At 39.9% G+C, this 21,367-nt stretch overlaps 3 protein-coding genes across 3 annotated transcripts in view; 2 read left to right on the top strand and 1 right to left on the bottom strand.

Moving 5' to 3' along the window:
• Nucleotides 1-2,763: 2,763 nt before the first annotated feature.
• Nucleotides 2,764-6,781, top strand: LOC108666909 (tubulin alpha-3 chain-like). The gene is made up of 3 exons (XM_018153872.2): nucleotides 2,764-2,922; nucleotides 4,315-4,534; nucleotides 5,200-6,781. Exons 1-3 carry the CDS (start codon nucleotides 2,920-2,922, stop codon nucleotides 6,324-6,326), a joined length of 1,350 nt encoding a protein of 449 aa, XP_018009361.1. The 5' UTR covers nucleotides 2,764-2,919; the 3' UTR covers nucleotides 6,327-6,781.
• A 1,874-nt stretch (nucleotides 6,782-8,655) lies between these two features.
• LOC108666910 (uncharacterized threonine-rich GPI-anchored glycoprotein PJ4664.02) lies at nucleotides 8,656-16,677 on the top strand. The gene is made up of 4 exons (XM_018153874.2): nucleotides 8,656-8,710; nucleotides 10,481-10,638; nucleotides 11,971-15,541; nucleotides 16,092-16,677. Exons 2-4 carry the CDS (start codon nucleotides 10,556-10,558, stop codon nucleotides 16,242-16,244), a joined length of 3,807 nt encoding a protein of 1,268 aa, XP_018009363.1. The 5' UTR covers nucleotides 8,656-8,710; nucleotides 10,481-10,555; the 3' UTR covers nucleotides 16,245-16,677.
• Nucleotides 16,678-18,568: 1,891 nt separating this feature from the next.
• Nucleotides 18,569-21,367, bottom strand: part of LOC108666904 — a 16,434-nt gene continuing 13,635 nt past the window's right edge. The window contains exons 9-11 of the mRNA XM_047884538.1: nucleotides 21,023-21,112; nucleotides 20,066-20,167; nucleotides 18,569-20,003 (exon numbers count right to left, since the gene is read on the bottom strand). Coding sequence (XP_047740494.1) covers nucleotides 19,879-20,003; nucleotides 20,066-20,167; nucleotides 21,023-21,112 — 317 coding nt within the window. The 3' untranslated portion in view covers nucleotides 18,569-19,878. The remainder of the gene's footprint in view (nucleotides 20,004-20,065; nucleotides 20,168-21,022; nucleotides 21,113-21,367) is intronic.

Here is a 21,367-nt window from a genome sequence, read left to right as displayed (position 1 = left end):
AACATGCTGTGGATGTTCTGCAATGTTAGGAATCGGTGACGTGCAAACGGCCTAATAAACGCTTAAATCGCTATGTAAGTTTAAGCTAATTGAGGATCATAACGCTAAAATGTAGCACATGCACACCTCGTTTTGCCGCAACCTTAAAAAATACTGAAGAATAGTTGATCAAAATATCACAAAATAAATGCATCCTTGTTGAAATCGAAACACATATTATAGTCAGGACAAGTAAGCTTCAGAGCAAGAAGTTGTCTATAAAATACAATGTTTTGGAGATCTCTATAAGTAATATGGGCTGCACACCTTAAAATAGACATTCCCATTTCCCAGCAGCATAAAGAGGATCAGTAGCATGTATTTTCCAACCGAATCGACACTCCTCCGGACCCAAACGCAAGACCTAACTTTTCGCTCAACCGAACGTTCCATAAGTCTTTCAATACTGAACGGATCTGTCTGAAATTCGGAATATATCTATGTACTATCGATGCCCTGCGATAGGAAAAATTACCGATTTCCACATCATTTCGTTTTCAATTGAAACGAATAAACGCAATTTTTAGGCCACCGAACGACACATAAGTCCTTCAATACTGAACGGATCTGTTTGAAATGTGGAATATAAGCAGGTATTATTATTTCCCTACGGCAGGAATAGTCAAAATTAGATAAATTTTCAATATTTGCGATTAAGGTGAGAACACTTAAACAAGGAGACAGTAATTTCAAAGAAACGTAAGGCGCTCACACATTGGGTACCTTCTAGATAGACTGTTAGTGATGTGTTTCTGCCTAGACCCAAGTTTTGGTAGATCCTCATAAGTTGTTCTAGTTTTAAAATAGACCTCACATGGCCAATAATATAATTCGCGATCAGTCATATATTGTCGTGATCAATATGATAATGAAGTGTTAATTATTGCGATGATAAAAGGTGTTACTCTATTTCGGTACAAAATTACTTATAAAATAATCAACTTCAATTATACTATTAATAATGAAATATTTAGAAATAATCCGAGAAGCGTTTCTGTATTAACTGCACGAGAATAAAAATTTTACAATTTGTCCCAAAAACTTATGTCGACCTAAAATATGATTAAATTAAAATCTTACGATAATTATTAGTGAAATTTACGTTTCGTACCGAAGCAAAAGGTTATGTGATCTTTTCAATAATTATGAAATCTTGTGATTCAATTTGAACGTAAAATTACGTAATTTAACGATGCCCGGAAGTCAGATTCGATCCGCGGCCTGGTGGTGCATGTCAGGTGGTGGTCAAGGCCGGAGGAGGACAAAGCCGAGTGGTGCACGGCTGATTGGTGGATATCCGGAGAGATCCAAGGCATTCGATTCAGGGCTTATTGGTGCACAAAATTGGTGGTGCACGGCTGCGCTCCCGACCTTTTTAGTGAAAAGCAAAGAAAGTCGTGTATTGTGATTAAGGTTAAACAAAATAAAAACCGGATCGGAAAAGCCAGAGTCGAACATAAAATGGTTCAGAAGTAGTAAAATCCATTGTAAATTTAAAATCATGCACGAATGTTTCGGAACACATGTAAAAGTTTATTATATTCAGGATAATTTAGCTTCAGAGCATGACCTTTGTTAAAAAATACAATGTTTTGTATATCTCTTCACGTAATATGGGTTGCACGCCTTAATTAAAATGGACATTTCTACCAGCATGATCAGGGGGTGCAGCCGTAGGTCACAAATTTTACTCCTAAACAAGCCCTGGAGCTAACGTCCAGCTTCATCATGCATTAATGTTACTCAGCCCCAGAGCTAGCTAGAAGTCGCAGACTACGCTTGAACTCCTGAATTCAAACAATAGACAAAGTGCCAAAAAATAATAGCGTCGTAGGTGTTCAGCCAATGCTTATGCATGCTCGCTCATAAGCAGGTAGTTCCTCATCTATCTGTACCTACTTCGGCCTAGCCTCTTCTGGTCTAACGCCCCCATGATGCAGAAGCATGTTCAAGAGAAACCTGGAAGCGCCCACATGGACCGGCTGATTTGGATACTTTGGCTGTAAATGAATAATTCATAACATAGTGATGTCGGCTCTGAAGTGTAGGCCTGATGTGGCCTGTCGCCGATTCTTTTCCATTTCGTGCCTTGTTCATAGATCTAAACTCGTGTCATTTGACCGGATATTTTCATGAAACATAATTTCATGAAACTCTTAATGTTGTTTCTTATGCAAATAATAAAATCCCCTGAAAATTAAGAAATTTGTCTCTTCGGTGCGTACTTTGTTCGATTCGTACTATCGAGCATACATTTATTTTGGTGATTATTTAAACTACATGTAAGGACAATTTCAGGTTCTACTCAACCCTTTTTGCAGTAAAAATTATCAAAAGAAATTTAGAACTTCAAAATTCCGTTAATGACAGTAGTTCACGCAAATTGCTTAAATTCTGGTCGAACATTTGATGGCAAAATATGTGACATTCTATTTTCCGTTAAACACATAAAAAATAAACATTGATTATCTTCATGTCTGTTACGTTTTAAATCGTGCGTTAAAGATACTGATGGAGAAAACCAAGAACATATATTTATAATGTTGCACTACGTTATCCATTGCACCTATTTACCCTGCCTTATATTACGAGATAAAAACCCCGTAAAACTGTATAAAGAAACAAAAATATAAAAAAATGGTGAAACGTAAAATATTATTTATGAGTGTCTAGAGCGCTTATTGGCAGAGAAAGGTTTATCAGGTGGCAACACTAAGTCAGGAAATGACATCACAAGATATGCGTACCGACCGCAAGCGAAGATATTGCGCATCTGTGTAACTTGAACCCTGGCTTACGAAGTAGAACTACTATTGGAAGTTTGGCCTAGTGGTTCAATATAAGCTCAGCTCGGTGTCATACAAAGAAAATTGAATAAATATGGTGAGTGGCGGCACATTTAGTCCAATGTGCACTTAGGATCGTTGTGCTCGGCTAAAGATCGCGTAAATACAGAGGTCACATTTTTCCTTTTATAATGTGCTAAGTTTCTTTATAGAATAGAAGTGACGGCACTGAAGAAATAGGCCCATGGCCTGTTGCCGATTCTTGAATTTTTCGTGACTTGATTCACAAGGGATCCAGTCTTTGGAACCCGATCTTTCCATAACTGACGATTGATATCTTTCCATAACTGACGATTGATAACGATGATGAATTTTCCGGCATCTTACTACTGAGACCTCTGCTTTAATTAATGCCTGTTGACGACGACGTGTAGCATTATATTGCACATCGACGGTGTGAATTAGGAAAAGTTTCAATGTGCTCATATTCTGGGGGTTTTTCCGAACGTTAACGCCGAGACTGTGAAGTTTTGAATTTCATTCACTTTCATGCGTACAACGAGCCGACGACCAATTGCTCTGCAGTGAATAATAAATATAAACGAATAATAATGACGTACTGATGACGGTCATCTATCAACGAATGAAGTTTCGCTGAAAATAAATGAATTCGTTCTGGTTATATTTCCGAAGCTCGTTAGGTGAATTAACATTGATTCGGTAATGTCTGCCGACATGGGTCGTAGGTTGGCAACTATTCCTGCGCAGTTCGTAAGTTAGCGCCCAACGTCATGACAAATTAGCGTTCCCGACGACCGACGCCCACTTGCCCGACGACCGACGCCCACTTGCCCGACGACCGACGCCCACTTTCAGAAATTGATCTAAAAATAATATATTATGTACAAAAGTAATTTAGGATGCGCAACACGCATCTCCAGCGACGTTATGCCTGTGCCCCAAATGTTAATGAGGGTAATATATTGATACGTTTTATTCTGCTGAATCATGTGCAAGTTCCTAGAACGCCAGGACTTGCTTGTTGGTAAATGTTCAATTTTCCCAATAATTATTGTAGTTATTCTAACTCTAGTATTGCATCAGGTTTAAATTTACTATTCATCATCACAGGAGTTGGTAGATTATCAAGGAAATAAAGTGTACTGTAGTTAAATCTTCGTTGCCAAGCGATTATATACGAATGGTATTAACGGCTGCATCATTAACAGAAGAATAAGAGTTGAAGTAATGTTCCCTTATTCAGCTGATACGATATATGCTCTTAATTCTTTACTTGCTGGGTGTATCTCGTTACATGTGTTCCAAGGAGAGGGCATAAAAATAATAAGTGTCGTCTTTTACATTAGGAGGTGTAAGCTGCCCCCGCCACCCAAACGTCTTTCGCCTCCTCCGCTCCAAAGCGCTGAATGGTTCAGCCACTCGAATGTCTCTTCCTTCCCCTTCCCTCTAACGTCCCTTTCCTCCCCAGCGTGAGTGCATCTCGATCCATGTGGGCCAGGCTGGCGTGCAGATGGGCAACGCCTGCTGGGAGCTCTACTGCCTGGAGCATGGCATCGAGCCTGATGGCCGCGTGTCTTCGAGCAAGACGACCGACGACCATCAGTCCTTCGGTACCTTCTTCGCTGAGACTGGCAGTGGCAAGCACGTTCCCAGGGCCATCTTCGTCGATCTCGAGCCCTCCGTCATCGGTGAGTCAACCGCACCCTTGGGAATTCCAGTTATTTTTTGAATGTTCCAGTTCGGTTTTTTGGGTGTTCCAGCTCGGTTTTTTGGGTGTTCCAGCTCGGTTTTTTGGGTGTTCCAGTTCGATTTTTTGGGTGTTCCAGTTCTGGGTGTTCCAGTTTGGTTCTTTGTGTTCCTGTTTGGCTTTCCGTAAACTAATTGTGTTCTGTCAAGCTGCTACGTCGCATTTGAGAATTTCACGAGAGGAAATCGAACAGTCATTTCCTGACCCTCCGTGGCAAATTATGCTCTCTTTGTTTCCTAGCATGACAGAATACGGGTAGAGTTTTTGAGGTGACTAGTATGCCAGCCCTGCCACGTCTTCTCAAGGCGAAAATTTTGGATTCACGAGGTACATATACGCTCTGCAAAACATTCCGAGCGTAATATTGGGTCTAATTTCCACGAAGTGTTTTTCTAAAAAAGAACTTGACCGAGTGCCAGTTGGTCTTAAGAAATGTTGGGCTTGAGAAATTTTCTGTACGTGTTATGTACGTCCCTTTGATGATGCTGGAGTGGGCTCTCATCTGGTCGTTATGAGCTCGCTCCATTAGTAAGTTCATGTCATTGAAATTTGGCATTAAATACTCGACGTCTTAAATTATTGTCAACTTCGATTTTAATTGTGCAGACGAGGTACGGAGCGGCGTGTACGGCAAGATGTTCCATCCAGAACAGCTCATCACCGGCAAGGAGGACGCCGCTAATAACTACGCGCGCGGTCACTACACCATCGGCAAGGAGATCGTCGACGTCGTGCTGGACCGCATCCGTAAGTCGGCAGACAACTGCTCGGGGCTGCAGGGCTTCTTGATCTTCCACTCGTTTGGCGGTGGCACAGGATCAGGCTTTACTTCCCTCCTCATGGAGAGACTCTCCGTCGACTATGGCAAGAAGAGCAAGCTTGAGTTTGCTATTTATCCTGCACCTCAGGTTGCCACTGCTGTGGTCGAGCCATATAACTCGATCTTGACCACACACACCACGCTGGAGCACTCGGATTGTGCCTTCATGGTCGATAACGAGGCTATCTATGAAATAAGCCGTCGTAACCTCAATATTGAGTGTCCGTCTTACGCCAACCTAAATCGGCTCATTGCCCAGATAGTGTCGTCGATCACAGCATCTCTGCGCTTCGAAGGATCTCTCAACGTCGACTTGACCGAGTTTCAGACCAACCTGGTGCCCTACCCTCGCATCCACTTCCCATTGGTGACCTACGCGCCTGTTATCTGCGCAGAGAAAGCATATCACGAGCAAATGTCTGTAGGAGAGATAACCAACGCGTGCTTCGAGCCCGCCAACCAGATGGTGAAATGCGACCCCCGACATGGCAAATACATGGCGTGTTGCCTGCTCTACCGCGGTGATGTCGTGCCCAAGGATGTCAACGCTGCCATCGCTACCATCAAGACCAAGAGGAGCATCCAGTTCGTGGACTGGTGCCCCACGGGTTTCAAGGTTGGCATCAACTACCAGCCTCCCACCGTGGTCCCTGGTGGGGACCTGGCCAAGGTATCTCGTGCCGTGTGCATGCTGAGCAACACCACGGCCATCGCTGAGGCCTGGGCGCGTCTGGACCACAAGTTCGACCTGATGTACGCCAAGAGGGCCTTCGTGCATTGGTACGTTGGCGAGGGCATGGAGGAGGGCGAGTTCACCGAGGCCAGGGAGGACGTCGCCGCCCTTGAGAAAGACTACGAGGAAGTCGGTCTAGATTCAGCTGGAGCTGAAGGAAATCTGGACGATGACTACTAATGGGGCGCTCCCACAGACCAAGGTTGTAATTGAGAAAGATAGTATATATATTCTAACTGTCGAATACTATGTCATGGGAGAGAAATCTCTGATCAGTATTAATCAGTAGCCTTTACACCCTAAGATCATGTATAATAATTTAGCTCTATAATAAATTTTTCTACAGTAACATAGGTTGATATAATGGTTTATGAAGTATCGGAAATGAAAGGCTTTATAAAAGTTTATGCATAGTCAGTTCAAATGAAGTGCCATCATGAAATGAACGCATTTTTGCTGGCTATTGATTACAAATAGGATGCAATTTATTCATGAATCCCAATTTGATATGATTTAGAATATGCTTTCTTTCAAACTATTATATCGCTTGATATGCTTGTCAGAGTTGCGTTTTATATGATAGAGGCGATTATTTTCTGCAATAATTTGTTACAATAAAGCGTTTTATTCGTAAAGTGTTGCAGTTCATTATTTAATCTGCGCTTAATATGGTGCTATTTCAAGGTGGTATTATAAGGACGAATTGATGCGTTAAAGCATTAGTACCATCTATTAGATAGATGCCACTATGTTATTTCTTTAATCTCATCGATTGACTACATCGACGATGACGTAAAATCTGATGTTCAATGCGATAAGCTATAATATTGTGAATAACATGGGATTGACTGGCATATGCGAGTCAAGGTCCAGTGAAATTTTCTTCAATGCATTTCTATAGAAGCATTCAAACCAGCTGTGCAAAGCACCTGCCATGCCTATCGGTGTAGAAAACTGTAGATGCTTTTATGGAACTGCATTAAATAATATTGGACTGGACCGTGACTGGCATATGCTGGGCACGTACCCGGCAGTATGATGTGAACCTGGCTTTAGGGTTATTGTTATCGACGTCTGTCCGTTGGCGTCACACACATGCATGTTGACTTTATACTGCTTATGAGATAGTGGTCGCCAGTCAATAATGATGTGATTGCCATCAATCTGTAATTTCAAATTAATAACACTCTTATTGGCGTCGGATACGATCGTTAATTGAGTTGCTAGTGCCGGGCATGTCGCGATTTTAGCCTCGGGATTCACATTTCGTCGTCATAAAAGTATGCAGGCTTAGGTACCAACCGCCTGGAAGCGTTGACTGGAATTTTTAAAGCTAGCTGGAATCGTACCCGCAACTCACCGTTCCAATTCTGCTACTCATTAATTTAATCACTCGGCCGAGCAACCTGTTACAAACGAGCGGCTACCACGTTACCAATATTTAATAGTGATTGATAACTTCCGAAACCTGTACGAATTTTGTCTGGAAATGTCAAGCCGTCAATGACATTTGTGTCGCCAGTTCTCTTGAGTCACCGTGCTCAAATATAATGACAAAGAAAAAATTAAGTTACTTTAAAAGTTTTTAAAGTTCTTACAACGCACTTTAACATAATTCAGTATCGTTTTTATTGCAAGTCGGTGACTTATGTGTGGTTAGCTTTAATGTTGCAACGCTTTGAGTACGCTTGCTATTGTTTTGTTGTTACTATCGTTTTAAAGCTTCTCAGGCTACATTCGTAACCGCAAACGATTCTGTCTAGAAAACATCCGGAAAACGCTAAACAAGAATTGGGATTGTGATAGGGGCGCTCGCCGGCCCTTAGTCAGACCTTTAGACCGGTTGTTCATGGGTGTGTCATACATTCATTTATTTAAAAAAGTGTAAAAAAATTCGCGTCTCCATAGGCATTTAAAAATAAGTTGGTTAAAAAAATTCTACAGTATCCTAAGAGACTAAAATATATTCAGTTATCAACCTCTAAGTACACCCTAAAAAAAGAATCGAAATGAAATGAGACGATGTACAGGTGCTACATGTAGGGACATGTAATCAACGACAGTATAAAATATTCTTAGTTTTGAGCTTTTAATGAATTTCTTTTATTGAAATAGTCAAAGCTATGTTGAGTGCAAAAATTCAGAGAAATGAATTGCCTTTTTTATAAGAATTAACGTTGTAGCAATGGAGGAGCCTTATTCATAAATATCACATGCAATCAGCTGGGAACACTTCTCACGCTTACTTGATTGGGTCGGGTCTCGCATTTCCACGCAGCCCATTCATTGTATGAATGTGCACTTCACTTTCTCATGATACCATATTTCATTCGCATGAACATTGAAGAAAATTGAATTCCCTATTATTATTACGAATGAAATTGACCTCTTGATGATAGTAAGAAAAATTATTTATGAAAATGGTCATTTCTGTGCGCGTACGCAATTCTACTTAACGCGGAAAATTCGAATTGCTGCTGCCTGCTGGCTCCTGGATTCAAATGTTGTTGTTGTGCAGTAGCAGTATCGTGAATGTAGCAGTAGCGTAGAGGCGGCACAGGCGGGTGAGTAAATGAGAGGCGGGTGAGTACACTCATAAATAATAATGTTGTGATGGCATGATCCGTTGCAGTTTGAAATTTACATTTAATTTCTATTCAGAAAGTTAGAAATTTCCTCTTAACTGAGTTAACTCTAAAGACGTTCGTCGCTCAGGATGTTGTCTCAATACTTTTCTTCAAAATTAAAGCAAGTGTTGTAACTTGCTTTCCGGTGGCGCCGTGGTGGTAGGGGCCAGGCGCTGAAGTCTGAGCTAATTGAAAATTTGAAATGAGTACTGACCTTTTTCCAACTATGGTTATGAATGCACAATTATTACATTACTGGATTACTTATCATTACTAATTTACTATTCAATAATAATTCAAGTATTCATCAATCATCACTATCAGTCTATCATCAGTTACTGATGAGATGAGTGATAGGCTAGGCTAGTTAATTAGTGTTTTAATGGTAGGCTTAACCGCTTAAGGCTAGTTACTATAGTTAGTACTTAGTATGACTAAGTATGTGTATGGCCGTATGCCAAATTGCCGACTGCCGTAAATTTGAACTTGAAGGGTGGAATGTGGATTGTGGATTGCTTTCATATGATTTGGTGGAAAGTGGAATTTGAGAGAAAAATGAAAGCCTAACTGGTAAACATTGTTATTAAATCAATTCAGCAGCAGAATCAGTTTAGTTACAACTTAGCTTAGTTAGCTATAATTATATCCTTAATTATTAATTATATCCTTTATATATTAGGATATAATATAATTATATCCTAAGATATAATTATATAAACTGAGCTATGGCTATGCAATAAAAAATTGATGTGTTTTTGCTTTTTTGTAAAGGAATTAACCTTGACCTGATGTCCTGAGTCCTGACCAAAAGTGACCATGAGTCCATGACCAGTGACCACTGATCCTGGTTGCTGGTCCCCCATCCCCAGGGCCCAGAGTGAGACCATGAGGCGCTAATCCTGGATGAGGGTCTACCGTCTACCCCATGTCCCTATCTGTAACATATGCCATGGATACTGAATTCTGAATGTATAATGAAACTGTAAACCCATTCTAGACAACCATTCAGAAGCAAACCATGAAGAAGATAAAATTATATAAAAAAAGCCTATGCTTGTTGTCTACTTAATCTATTTTAATGGCTCTTGCCTATTTTCTTTCAAAAAAAAAAGAAAATGGGCAAATTTCTGCCTGCAATTACCAAAAATCACCCTTAGTCAGTTAGTCATACAACTAAAGCTTTCACATGCAATTTTTGTAAAAATTCTGTAAGATATTCCAGATTGGGTACGATTCAGCAGACTGCCTTAGAATATTTCTACTTTTTAAGTTGCAATTAGAGCATTTCTGCTATTTTTAGGGCTGCAAGGTTCCAGCTAGATAAATTATCTCTTATCTAATTATTAACACATGTGCATGATCACTACCCTATGGTACTGACTACAGAGTACAGTCTACAGTCTACTCAAAGTTCCAATTTTTCATTCATGTCTCACATCTTTGGATTTCTCCTTGTTCATATGCTTGTTAACCTATTTCATATTATAATTTTAAAATAATATAATAGATTATTAATTTTTTATTGCTTTTTATACTAGCATGGAATTTAATTCTATGTGATAATTATCAACATGATAATAATTTTAATTGCATGTAATTACAGTGTCAAATAAGGAATTTTTCAAACAAAATAGGTTTATTTTCAATTTCCTGGTCTACTTTAAAATTTATTCAATACATCATTTATTGCTACATTTTTTATTCCAGATTATTATGCACAGAGACCAGTGGGCATATTGAAAAAGTATTGCTGACAAGTCTTCAGATAATTCAGTTTGTGGTATGCTCTCAGAGGCAACCATTGCGCTGTGTTCCTCATCTCCTGTGCATGGATACCTGGATCTTGTAACAAGAGCACTTGGGAAGTAAGTTTATGATTACTTTCCAAAGCTTGAAAAAAGTGAGCCTTTGTTATGAAGAACAAGATAATTATAGTTATCTGTCGATGATATTTTTCTGGCGCATTGGCAACAGGAAATTTTCAAAAGTCATAGGGTGATAATGCCAACCCAAATGTAATTAAACAAAATGGATCAGTACTCACTGCAGTGAGTGACAGAAAGCGAATTTTCTTGTCCAACCATGACGTGAAGTTGAGGACAAACTGAAATGATGAGCACAATAGAGCCTTTTTTTCATAAATGAGAAAATCCACTAAAAACATAAAATTTGTATATATATACTGAACAGTGTTGATTGGTCTTTTTTTCATTCTTATTCTTTATTTATAATTTATAACTTATCAGCAAACAATTTTTCTGATGCTAAAAATATTTCCCTAAACAAAGTTTTATATAGTACTTGTTCTGTATCTCCTAAGTATGGGATTTAATCTTTATCTGTTAATGAGTTATGGCTGCTGCTTTTCTGTCTCCATACTAATCATATGTTGTGTTGAAAATTTTCTAATCTGGGACATACCTTTGTTAAAGTTGTCAATACTCATTAATTTCCTGTGTCTCTGATATTAGGTAGAAAAGTTTTACTCTGAAAATAGAACAGTAATAATAGCTAGAAAAGTTTCATTGTAGAAATAGAACAAGTAGAAAAATGATGTGCTCATTCAAAACCTTTTTCAATTTTACTGAATGTTGAGTAGGTACTCCACCATTCTGACCATACTTAGTACTGGCAATATTTGTCTCCAACAATGAGTTGTTACTATTGAAATCTTTCTATCATGAAGCTAGAATTGAAAACAATTTTTTAAAACTATTATAATATTAAATTAGTGAATTTTCTAAGATTCCTCCACAAGAGAGTTAGGAGGCGTAAGAAGAATGACATTAAAGAGTGATAATGATAACCCTATTTGGAAACCTGGCTTTGCAAAGTAAAGCTTTAGACATTATTTTTTTTTTCATTTTGACTCATTAAATGATCAAATGGAGAAAAATCTTCTAAGAAGACTGAAATCAATTCAAGTTCAATTTAGATGTGATTGAATAATATAGGTATAAGAATACTAAAACTTTGCCTACTTGTTTACATAAGGAATTAAATTTTAAACAAGTTAAGGCCAGGTTGCTAAAGTTATAAGCAGATAACTTTAACCTTAAGTACCGTAGGTAAATTAAATGTCCTGTTATTGAAAATAATGAAGTCATGCTGAATTTTTGTAATTATTCTATCTAAATATTGTGTGCAATGAGGAAATAACTGTAAATGTTATACTTTAATTAAGCCAATATTTGCAGAACTTCAGATGCTACTGCTGCTAGGGCTCCCCACCCTGAAATAGTGGGACGAATTTCTCTGCCAGCGTCCCAAGAGAGTAATGGTGGTCAATTGGGTTCTCCCAGCAACCCGAGCTCCTCCCTAGCTTCTCCCAGCATTGTCAACTCATCAAAAGCTAACAGTCTCTTGGAATATTCTCAGCTTGGCTGCTTGTCGCTTGGTTGGCAAGACAGCCCTGATATTGTCTCCCTCTTCTTGTCAGGGCAGCTTCAAAAATACAAGCAATCTGAATGCAATCTATCGTTCTTTGATCAAGACCATGAAGCTCTCTTTAAACCTTCAGACTTTGAAATGAAATGCTCCATTTTGATGATGAAAGACACAGATACCAAGGGGCTGTGTCAGTGTTCAACTTCGATTAGTGAAGATGAACGTATTTTTGAAAAGAATGCCTTTCAGGAGCTACAGGCAAGTGTCGACTGTGAAAAGTGTGGGGAAGTTTGCCTATCTCGATTGAGAATGAATATTGAAAATCTTAATGCTGACATCAAATTGTTGAGCACTGACGAGTTGACCCAAAGCTTCCAAGACATGGGGGATGGGCAGTCTTTTAATGGGTCCTTAACAGACGCTGTTTCTGATGGTTCATCCCACGTCAAGTCTGCCTCCAACAAGGATAATCTGTATAGTACCACAATCATTGCAGGTAGAGAAAAAGTGGGTTCCAGTACTGGTAACTTTTCCACTGATATCATCGGAGGACAAGATTATGCAAGTTCGGGCCCTGCAAAAGTCAATTTATTCAGCACCACGATCATTTCATCACCTGATGTTATTGACTGCAGTACACAGCTTCCATCAAGCCCGCTGCCTCACACCAAAGGCTGTGTGCAGATGGCTGGTAGCAATGAAGAATCTTATCGTAGTTCTCCCTCATCAAATCATGCTGCTTCTACCCCTTCTAAATTATCAACGTGTGGCTCACTGAAGAACTTGACTAGACAGTTTCACCAAGATCAAACTCCCCACGTTCCTGCAGGTTATATAAGGAGATGCCCGCGTCACAATGACGACGACTCAAAAGATCGCGTTTGTTCAATTGATCAAAGCTCTATGAACCCATTTGACTCGTGCACCGACAGCCTGCAGATGCCCACTGTGAGTCCATCACTATTCAAAGAGGTAATTTCACCAGCCGGAGGAGAGAAAAGTGCCTCAGATTTCAGGTGGTCTATTGAACAGATTGCGTTACTTAATCCAGCTCATATAGAACTAACTTCTCCTCAAACCCATGTTGACTCTCCCCAAGACTTGGAGTATGAGAAAAAAGCCCAGGAGGCAATAGAAAAGTTTTTCTCTAGGCGGTGTATCTTGCCAAGCCCATGGACCAATTCAGGACCCAAGAGCAGAGTTGGTGATCTGAGTGAGAGACATAAATACAGTAGCTGCACTTCAGGGTCTGTGCAAACTCCACTGTCAAGCGATTGCCGAAACTTCACCCCTGCCGCGGCCAGTCCTTCCTTTCCTATGCCTTTGCATAATGCTCCTAAAGGCGTCAGTATTTCTTGTCAAACAAACTTATCGTTCCCGCCCGTGTTGCCGGCACATGTAGAATCGTTGTTTGCGCTCTACTCTCAGGCAGCTGAGAGTAAAACTCCTGATGGAGCAAGTGCAACAAATGATGTCGCTTGTTTTAACAATACTTCACTACGTCGGCGACTGCTCTTCAGTAGCGAAGACTCCAAATCTTGCAGTCCATCCCTAACAAGCTTTTCTGGAAAATCAGCAGATGATAAATCAGAGGGCTCGCCAATACTGCAAACGTGTTTTCCTAGGAAAGACGGTGTTTTTCATCATCCAAGTGAAGTTGCGGCAGAACCCACACCACCAATAATGTCTCCAGTCTATATGTATTCCACAGACATAGGCCGTGAAGCTATGAGTCTGTCACCAATTGCTGGGGACTTGCAGCAATCTTCATTTGATTTAAATATTTATCACCGTCAAAGTTCGCGTATGAACCAAGATTCCTTTCATGGTCCAATGTGCAGCTTGTCACCAGATGTTGGATCGCAGAAACAGTTTCTTATAGATACTAATTGCAAAGAGCAAGCTTTAATCCTTCCGCCATCTCCACAATTTTCGCCCATCAGATGTGACATTTCTCCACGTGGCGTCAAATGCAACGATTGTGGTGAACTGAAATGTGAATGTGCTACGACTGAAACTAATTCAACAAGCCAGGATCTTGCAGGATATCAACGTGAGTGCAATGAAACTTGTTCTTCAACTCAAGGGTCTAATACCATAACCTTCATGTCTTTCACGACTCCTACCAAAGATTTCATGTCTTTTACAACCCCTGATGAAGGGGTTAGGTCTCTCACAACCCGTGCTGAAGACCGCACTTCGTTTACTACCTCTGCTGCCAACTTTACGTCTTCAACAACCCCTGATAAAAACCTGATGTCTTCCACAACTCCAGCCGGAAATATCACTTCAAAGACAAGCATGACCGGAACTCTCTCGACTACCACAACACTTTCCAAAAGCTTCCTATCTTCTGCCGAAAGCCTCACGTCTGTTACAACCCCTGTCCAAAGCGCGTCTTCTATTACAGTCTCTAGGGAAGACCTAAAGATCCCTGCAATGAACACCGCCTCTTGCACGTCATTGCTTGGGCAGCCTGTTACAATGGCTCAGCTTAGTCATCTTTCCCCTATTAAATTTGTTGACCAGTCAGAAAGTACTGCTTCCAGTCCGGAATTTTGCTCAGGTTTGATGTATGACAGCAATGTTCCTATGTCTTCTTCACAAAAATGTGACAAATTGAGTGAGATTTCATCTTTGATGAAAATCCGTGATGATATGGAACACGATGAACACAGCTACTCACACAAATTTTGCCATGATGATCTATCAAATAAATTCAACTTGGTTTCTTCATCTAACAAACCCACCGGTGCGTGCTACTCATTATTTAAATCAAATGAGCCTTCTTCAGCCGCAGTCAGCACTGCTTTAGCTGCAAATGAATTTAGCAATGCTTCAGTCCCAAATGTATTCAGTGACGCTCCAGCTGCAAACAAATCCAGTGATGCACCATCTATTTTTAATTTCAGCAACACATTTTCTCCTACAACAAGCAATGCTTTTCTAAGATTGAACGAATTAAGAAATTCTCAGACATCGAGTTTTAGTGTCAATTTTACCTCTAATAAATTTGAAGACACTTCTACATCCAAAGCTTTGAAAAACAACTCGCCATTATACAAGATAAACGATCCTCCCCATTCAAATAGATTTAATGAAGTTTCTCCTTTTAAAATATTCGGCAACTCGTCTCCTGAGTTCAAACTGAGCACGAATTACCTCTCCTACAACTCCAGCAGCTCCTCCAAAAGCTCCAGTGTTTCAGGCAGCTCCAGGTTCTTGAGCAGCTCCAATGCTTCAAGTGGATCAAGCTGTGACTCCCGTGAACACAAATCCTATGGAGACTCCAGCACCATGGAGCAAAGCGGTCAAGTGCTCCTGCATATGTCAGACGAAGGCGGCCTCAGTCTCAGTGACTGTCCTAGCTCCTGCCTCAGCGTAAGTGGTCATAAATTTATTGTGTTCACTTCCAATTGTGAGACTCAGTTTACAATTTATATTCCTAACCTGTTCGCTAGACACATGTTGGATTCAATTCAATATTTCCCGAACATGTTTGCTTTCAGTTGTAAGATTCAATTAGATATTCATGTGCTGAACATGTTGATTTCCAGTCGTATTCTCACTCAATTTGATATTAATTTTCTAAATTTGTTCATTTGTTTAGTTGTAAGCTTTAAAATATTTGAACTTCAAAAGTTAAATTGAAAATTTATTTCATGTTTGACATTGAAGATAGAATTTTTTTACTGTTTTGTGGTTCAAGTGATTTTTTTTCAGTTTCTCTGTTTTGGTTGAAATTTCGTGCACTTTTGAGACTCGAGACGAATTTATTTTTTTCAGCTGGAACTATCTATATTACCTATATTAAAGGCTTCACCTACAGCCAATGAAGAAATAAAAGCTGCTAATCTTCTTGAAAATTACTCTTAATGAACTCAATCTCTCGATATTTTTTGTAAAAAAATGTAAATTTTGTTTCCACCAGACGCTGCCCGACACCGACGAGTCTTTGGCAGCTCCGACATTGAGCGTTGGCGGTTGTGACGTTGGCAGTGGCATTGACGGTGGTGTTGGTGGCAATGGCAGTGGTGTTGGTGGCGGCAACCCAACAGCGTCTCAGAAGCGCCCACTGTTTTGACCTCATAAAAAAGTTTCATGATATATTCACAAACCGTGTTTATCCAGGCTACGGTTGACTCAAATGATTCTTGAACAGAAAAAAGATAGATCAACATTAAAGATGAACCAAGGCATGATCAATTTAATCCATGATTAATTAAAAATATGCCATGAAACAATAAAAGTGCCAATAATAAGCCTTCCAACCTTCGCACTGAACTTGTTCATTTTAGTGTATATTGTTACGTGATAGTTATTGTGCTCAATTTAGTTGTTAGTGCATGTAAATTGACTTCTTGTCTGACATTACCGGTAGATTCTGTGAGTTTGCTGCGAGGATAGACCGTTGAAAGCTGTTTTGTGTGTCAACTCGATAGTGGGTTGAATATCACTTGTACATTGTCGATGTATTGCTTAGTGTGATTTGTTGGAATAATGAATAGTTGAACTTACATCGTTTCTTTCACCTTTGCAGCTCTAGACAGAGAAACGCTGACAGGAAAATTGTTAGCTAGACTTCATTCGTATTTTTAGGGTGAAGCAAAGACGCTCAATCCAATAAAACCTTTTATTAGTTTACTGATAAGCATGCAAATATTCGCATATAACTATCCAGTAATAACGGCGTGGTTACTTATATAAGCATAAAAATCTTACGTAAAAATTGTATATTCGCGTCTGACACAATATGGATTATTTGACATGGTACCAAGTGGAAAATTTTCATATAAACCATGAGAAATTAATGTTTACGAGTCACATTCCGCTAGCTCGAAGACCACGAGTATGAAATGAAATTATTTTGAAAACTTGCGAATATAAGCGCTATCTACTGATGGTAATTCTCGTTGCCAGTCTTATAGACACGAATATTATTAACGGTTAATTTTTTAAGACATCGCAGTCTGCCATGTCTAAATAGTTGACCACTACAGCGCTACATGACCACTACGTACCGTATTACATTTGTGCATTGAGAACATGTGTTATGTTGTCGGTATGATGCTGGTAACATTAATGTGGAAGGCATTTTTTCTTACTGTTGTAATTTGGTTGACGTTATACAACTACAGTCCTAGACGATGTTATGTTGGCAGAATGTTGGTATTGGTTTATTGGTAGCGCTATGTTGGTGACATATTTATTGGTGTTATATGATCTGTTTTTTTAATAAACTAAATCATGGCAGACTCGGTATTGCCGGCATTCACACGTCACACGCTCTATTTGTACATGCGCATTTGGCAGGAAGGCTATGCCTTTAGCTAATAAATAATTTTTCTAATCACAAAAACAATTGAATAAGCCTGCTTATTTCTTCACATAATATTATTAAACTATATTAAAGCACTAATGAGTATTACATTATAATAAGTTTCATGAAGACAATTTATGTGTTCACGGCGCTCCTGCGTGGCCTGGGACTGCAACGTTATTTTATCGTGTTGAAAATGTTTGAAAACATGTCACCCTTGAAGGGCTCATTTATCACCCTTGAAGGGTTCATCTATCACCCTTGAAGGGTTCATTTATCACCCTTGAAGGGTTCATTTATCACTCTTGAATGATTCATTTATCACCCTTGAAGGATTCATTTATCACCCTTGAAAGTTGAATGATTCGTTTATCACCCTTGAAGGATTAATTCATCACCCTTGAAGGGTTCATTTATCACCCTTGAATGATTCGTTTATCACCCGTAAAGGATCCCAAGTAACTTGAGCTCCCTATGAACAATTGGAGGGAAATGAATGCGATTACTTGTCGCATTTCGGCTGCATTAGAACTGGCAATGTTAGTGGAACTTACGATCGCTGCAGCATATTTTGATTATATACTTTAAATTTAACTACTTTAAATACTGTAGAACAAATAATAGTATTTTAAAAAAATAATAACTTCTATGCAGCGAAACGAGGCAAAGATTACTATGATAAAATTCGCTAGCGTGACTCAGCACAAATGCTAAAAGCTGTATTCACTTGTTATTTTCACCCTTGAAGGGTTAATTTATCACCCTTAAAGGGTTCATTTATCACCCTTGAAGGGTTAATTTATCACCCTTGAATGATTCATTTATCACCCGTAAAGGATCCCAATTAACTTGAGCTCACTATGAACAATGAGAGGGAAATGAATGCGATTACTTGGCTCATTTCGGCTGCATTAGAACTGGTGATGTTAGTTGAACTTACGATCGCTGCAGCATATTTTGATTATATACTTTAATTGTAACTACATTAAATACTATAGAACAAAGAATAGTATTTTTAAAATAGAGTAACTTCTATGCAGCGAAACGAGACAAACATTACTATGATAACATTCGCTAGCGTGACTCAGCACAATTGCTAAAAGCTGTATTCACTTGTTATTTTTCAGATAACATTGCAACTTCATTTCAACTTTATCAATCGTAACGAATGATGTTGGCCGAATGTGGCTATGACATTGGTGAAGCAATCTTTGTTGAACCAAAAAATAACAGAATTGATGCAGAACAGATCAAACAAAAGCATTGCTATAATAAGTATCTAGATCTAAATCTAGAATATCTACGTCGCATAGGTGTCTAGAACAAATATGTAGCTTCCATATAGGCATCTAGCTCGAACAAAAACGTAGTTCACATGCATATCGAGTAAAAAGACGAACTAATTAGTTCCTCTGTAAAATTTAAGACCTATTTGACAATATAATGAGTGTAAGTAAGGGACATTTGAGCCGAGGTGTTGGGAGCTTAGGCCAAAGAAGCGCTAGGCTAGAGCAGACAAATCTTGACTACACCAGTGGAATTGGAGCTTTTGGCCAAACTACCTAATTCAACATAAATGGGCATACTAATTACTACATAATTGAACTAAACTCAATGGGCATGTTACCGCTTCCAAAGAAACCAATCTATACACTACCCCCAGAAAAATGTACAGTTTTCCCCCACATTTGAATTTACCCCAGTTAGGAAACCGTCTGATCGAGGAAGCTAAAAGAGTGACGGGGGTAGGGAGAAATAGGGCGCGTTCCTTGTAAATTTGTAGATGTAGTTCAAAATAAGAAGAATATATTTGAGCGGCAATATTCTTCCCAATTACTTTAAAGTTTGCATACACACGACAAGGTGGCTGGAAAACGTTGTCGTGGTATCAACTAGAGCCAAAAACTAGCCTCTTGAAACCAAGCCGAGCGGTATTGTTCACCGTGCTATGGCGTTTTCTTTGGTCAAATCTACGTCAATATTAGGACCATAAATCTGAGTCAATATCCAGATCGTAACTTCAGTGCATCCGGCATATAATAAACTGACAAACAGGATTTTTTATAATGAATTTTACCAATCTTATTCGTGATTTTTTTTTTCACTGATCCCGTCGGTTGAAGTATTCATTGATTACAATCAAATGAGGGCCTCAGATGTTCTGGCAGATCCAAATTTTAAAATTCAGTCAACTATTGAGCAATTTTTGTAGATATCTTTCTTTATTCAACATTTTCTAGCTGATTTTGCAAAGGCGGAATCCACAAAATGCTATCCGGATATTGTATTCCGATATCTCTTGATTTACGGGATTTTGCGGATCATTCCAGCTTTTCTAACCCGGTGTTGTTGATTTTACGGACATTTGTTGATCATACCAACTTTGCGGACTTGTTGTTCAGCGGATGAGGCCGGACGCGGACCTGAGATGTGATCTGGAGATCAGACCGGTCCGGTAGTCGATGGGTTCTGAAGGCTGGCGCTGCTGGTGGCGCTTGCGCTGCCGCCCCAGCCTACGGGGAAGAGGGTTTGAACGGGCCATATGGCATGAGGAAGAGGGATGGATGAACGGGTCATATGGCATGAGGAAGAGGGATGGATGAATGGGCCATATGGCATGAGGAAGAGGGATGTCCCCGCCAGCTTCATCCCCTCGAAGCGAACCCCGTACCACCGCACGTCCAGCACTGGGGGATGTTGGGGACTTAAGAGGTCTTGGGGGCTATGGAGGTATGTGGGGACACTGGGGGAAACGGAGGGTCACCGCACGTCCAGCACCGGGGGATGTTGGGGACTTATGAGGTCTTGAGGGCTATGGAGGTATGTGGCGACACTGGGGGAAACGGAGGGTCACCGCACGTCCAGCACTGGGTGATGTTGGGGACTTAAGAGGCCTGGGTGTTATGGGGATAAGTGGGAAACTGAGGGGAACGGGGAGACTTGTGTGGTCTGTCGTGATGTAGGGATAAGAGAGGGCACTAGATAATTTTTTGGAGACTTGAGGGATTTGGGGTAATATGGGGAGAATAATATAAGGAGGGGTTATAAGAAGGAGATCTGGGGTAATATGGGGATAAGAAGGAGCTCTGGGGTAAAAAGGGGTCTTAATTGGTCATGGGGGATACGGGGACTGAGTAGACCATGGAGCACTGACAAGCACATACGAAATGCAGTGTTGCAAAGAAGTTTGTATGCGCTTGTGCACATATCAATTTACTTCCAGGGTACTTCTAGAAATAATTTTCAGCACGCATATTATTAATATATGTACTACTTATGCTTATTTATTATTAATTATATTATTAAATAGTTAGTATTAAATTATTTATTATTATTATTAATTATATTATACTTATTGAGATAATCTAAGGTCGTTTGAGGATTGTTTTAGAGTGCATGGGGAAAGTTCGCCCAGAACTAAAAATTGGGACCATCTCCCCAGCACCTCCCACATCAATGGTACCTCCACAGCACCTCCCACATCACTGTACCTCCCCAGCACCTCCCACATCGCTGGTGATGCAGTATCACCTCCTCATTACCTGCCGATGCAGGTATGGCCAGCACCAGCCCCAGGGTGATGAAGGTCTCGAAGGTGATGGCGGCCCCGAAGCTCCCCAGGAGGTTCGCCACTGCACAGCATCGCAAACCTTAATCCTTCACTCAGTAAAATAAGTATGTCATATTGTCCAAATAATGACAATATTTCTTACCAATCATTCGAGGCGGGAGCAAACGTGTAAGCCTTTTGCCAGGACAAACTGAGTCAGGATGACCCACTCAAGGGGAAAAAATATAACTCAGTACTCACTGCAGTGAGTGACAGAGAGCGCATTTTCTCGTCGACGAAAACTTGAGGTCACGGACGGACGGACAGACGGACAGAC

The sequence above is a fragment of the Hyalella azteca genome, unplaced genomic scaffold (assembly GCF_000764305.2).
Source record: "Hyalella azteca isolate HAZT.00-mixed unplaced genomic scaffold, Hazt_2.0.2 contig15527, whole genome shotgun sequence".
NCBI lineage: Eukaryota > Metazoa > Arthropoda > Malacostraca > Amphipoda > Hyalellidae > Hyalella > Hyalella azteca.
The sequence above is the reverse complement of the archived record's forward strand: the minus strand, read 5'-3'. Positions and strand labels throughout refer to the sequence as shown.

Bases quoted from the DNA above. Each gene is read 5' to 3' on its own strand.
- LOC108666910 (XM_018153874.2), top strand. From the start codon at position 10,556: ATGCTCTCAGAGGCAACCATTGCGCTGTGTTCCTCATCTCCTGTGCAT. The intron at 10,639-11,970 runs GTAAGTTTATGA...CAATATTTGCAG, and splicing joins GTAACAAGAGCACTTGGGAA to AACTTCAGATGCTACTGCTG. The intron at 15,542-16,091 runs GTAAGTGGTCAT...TGTTTCCACCAG, and splicing joins GTCCTAGCTCCTGCCTCAGC to ACGCTGCCCGACACCGACGA.
- LOC108666909 (XM_018153872.2), top strand. The intron at 4,535-5,199 runs GTGAGTCAACCG...TTAATTGTGCAG, and splicing joins TCTCGAGCCCTCCGTCATCG to ACGAGGTACGGAGCGGCGTG.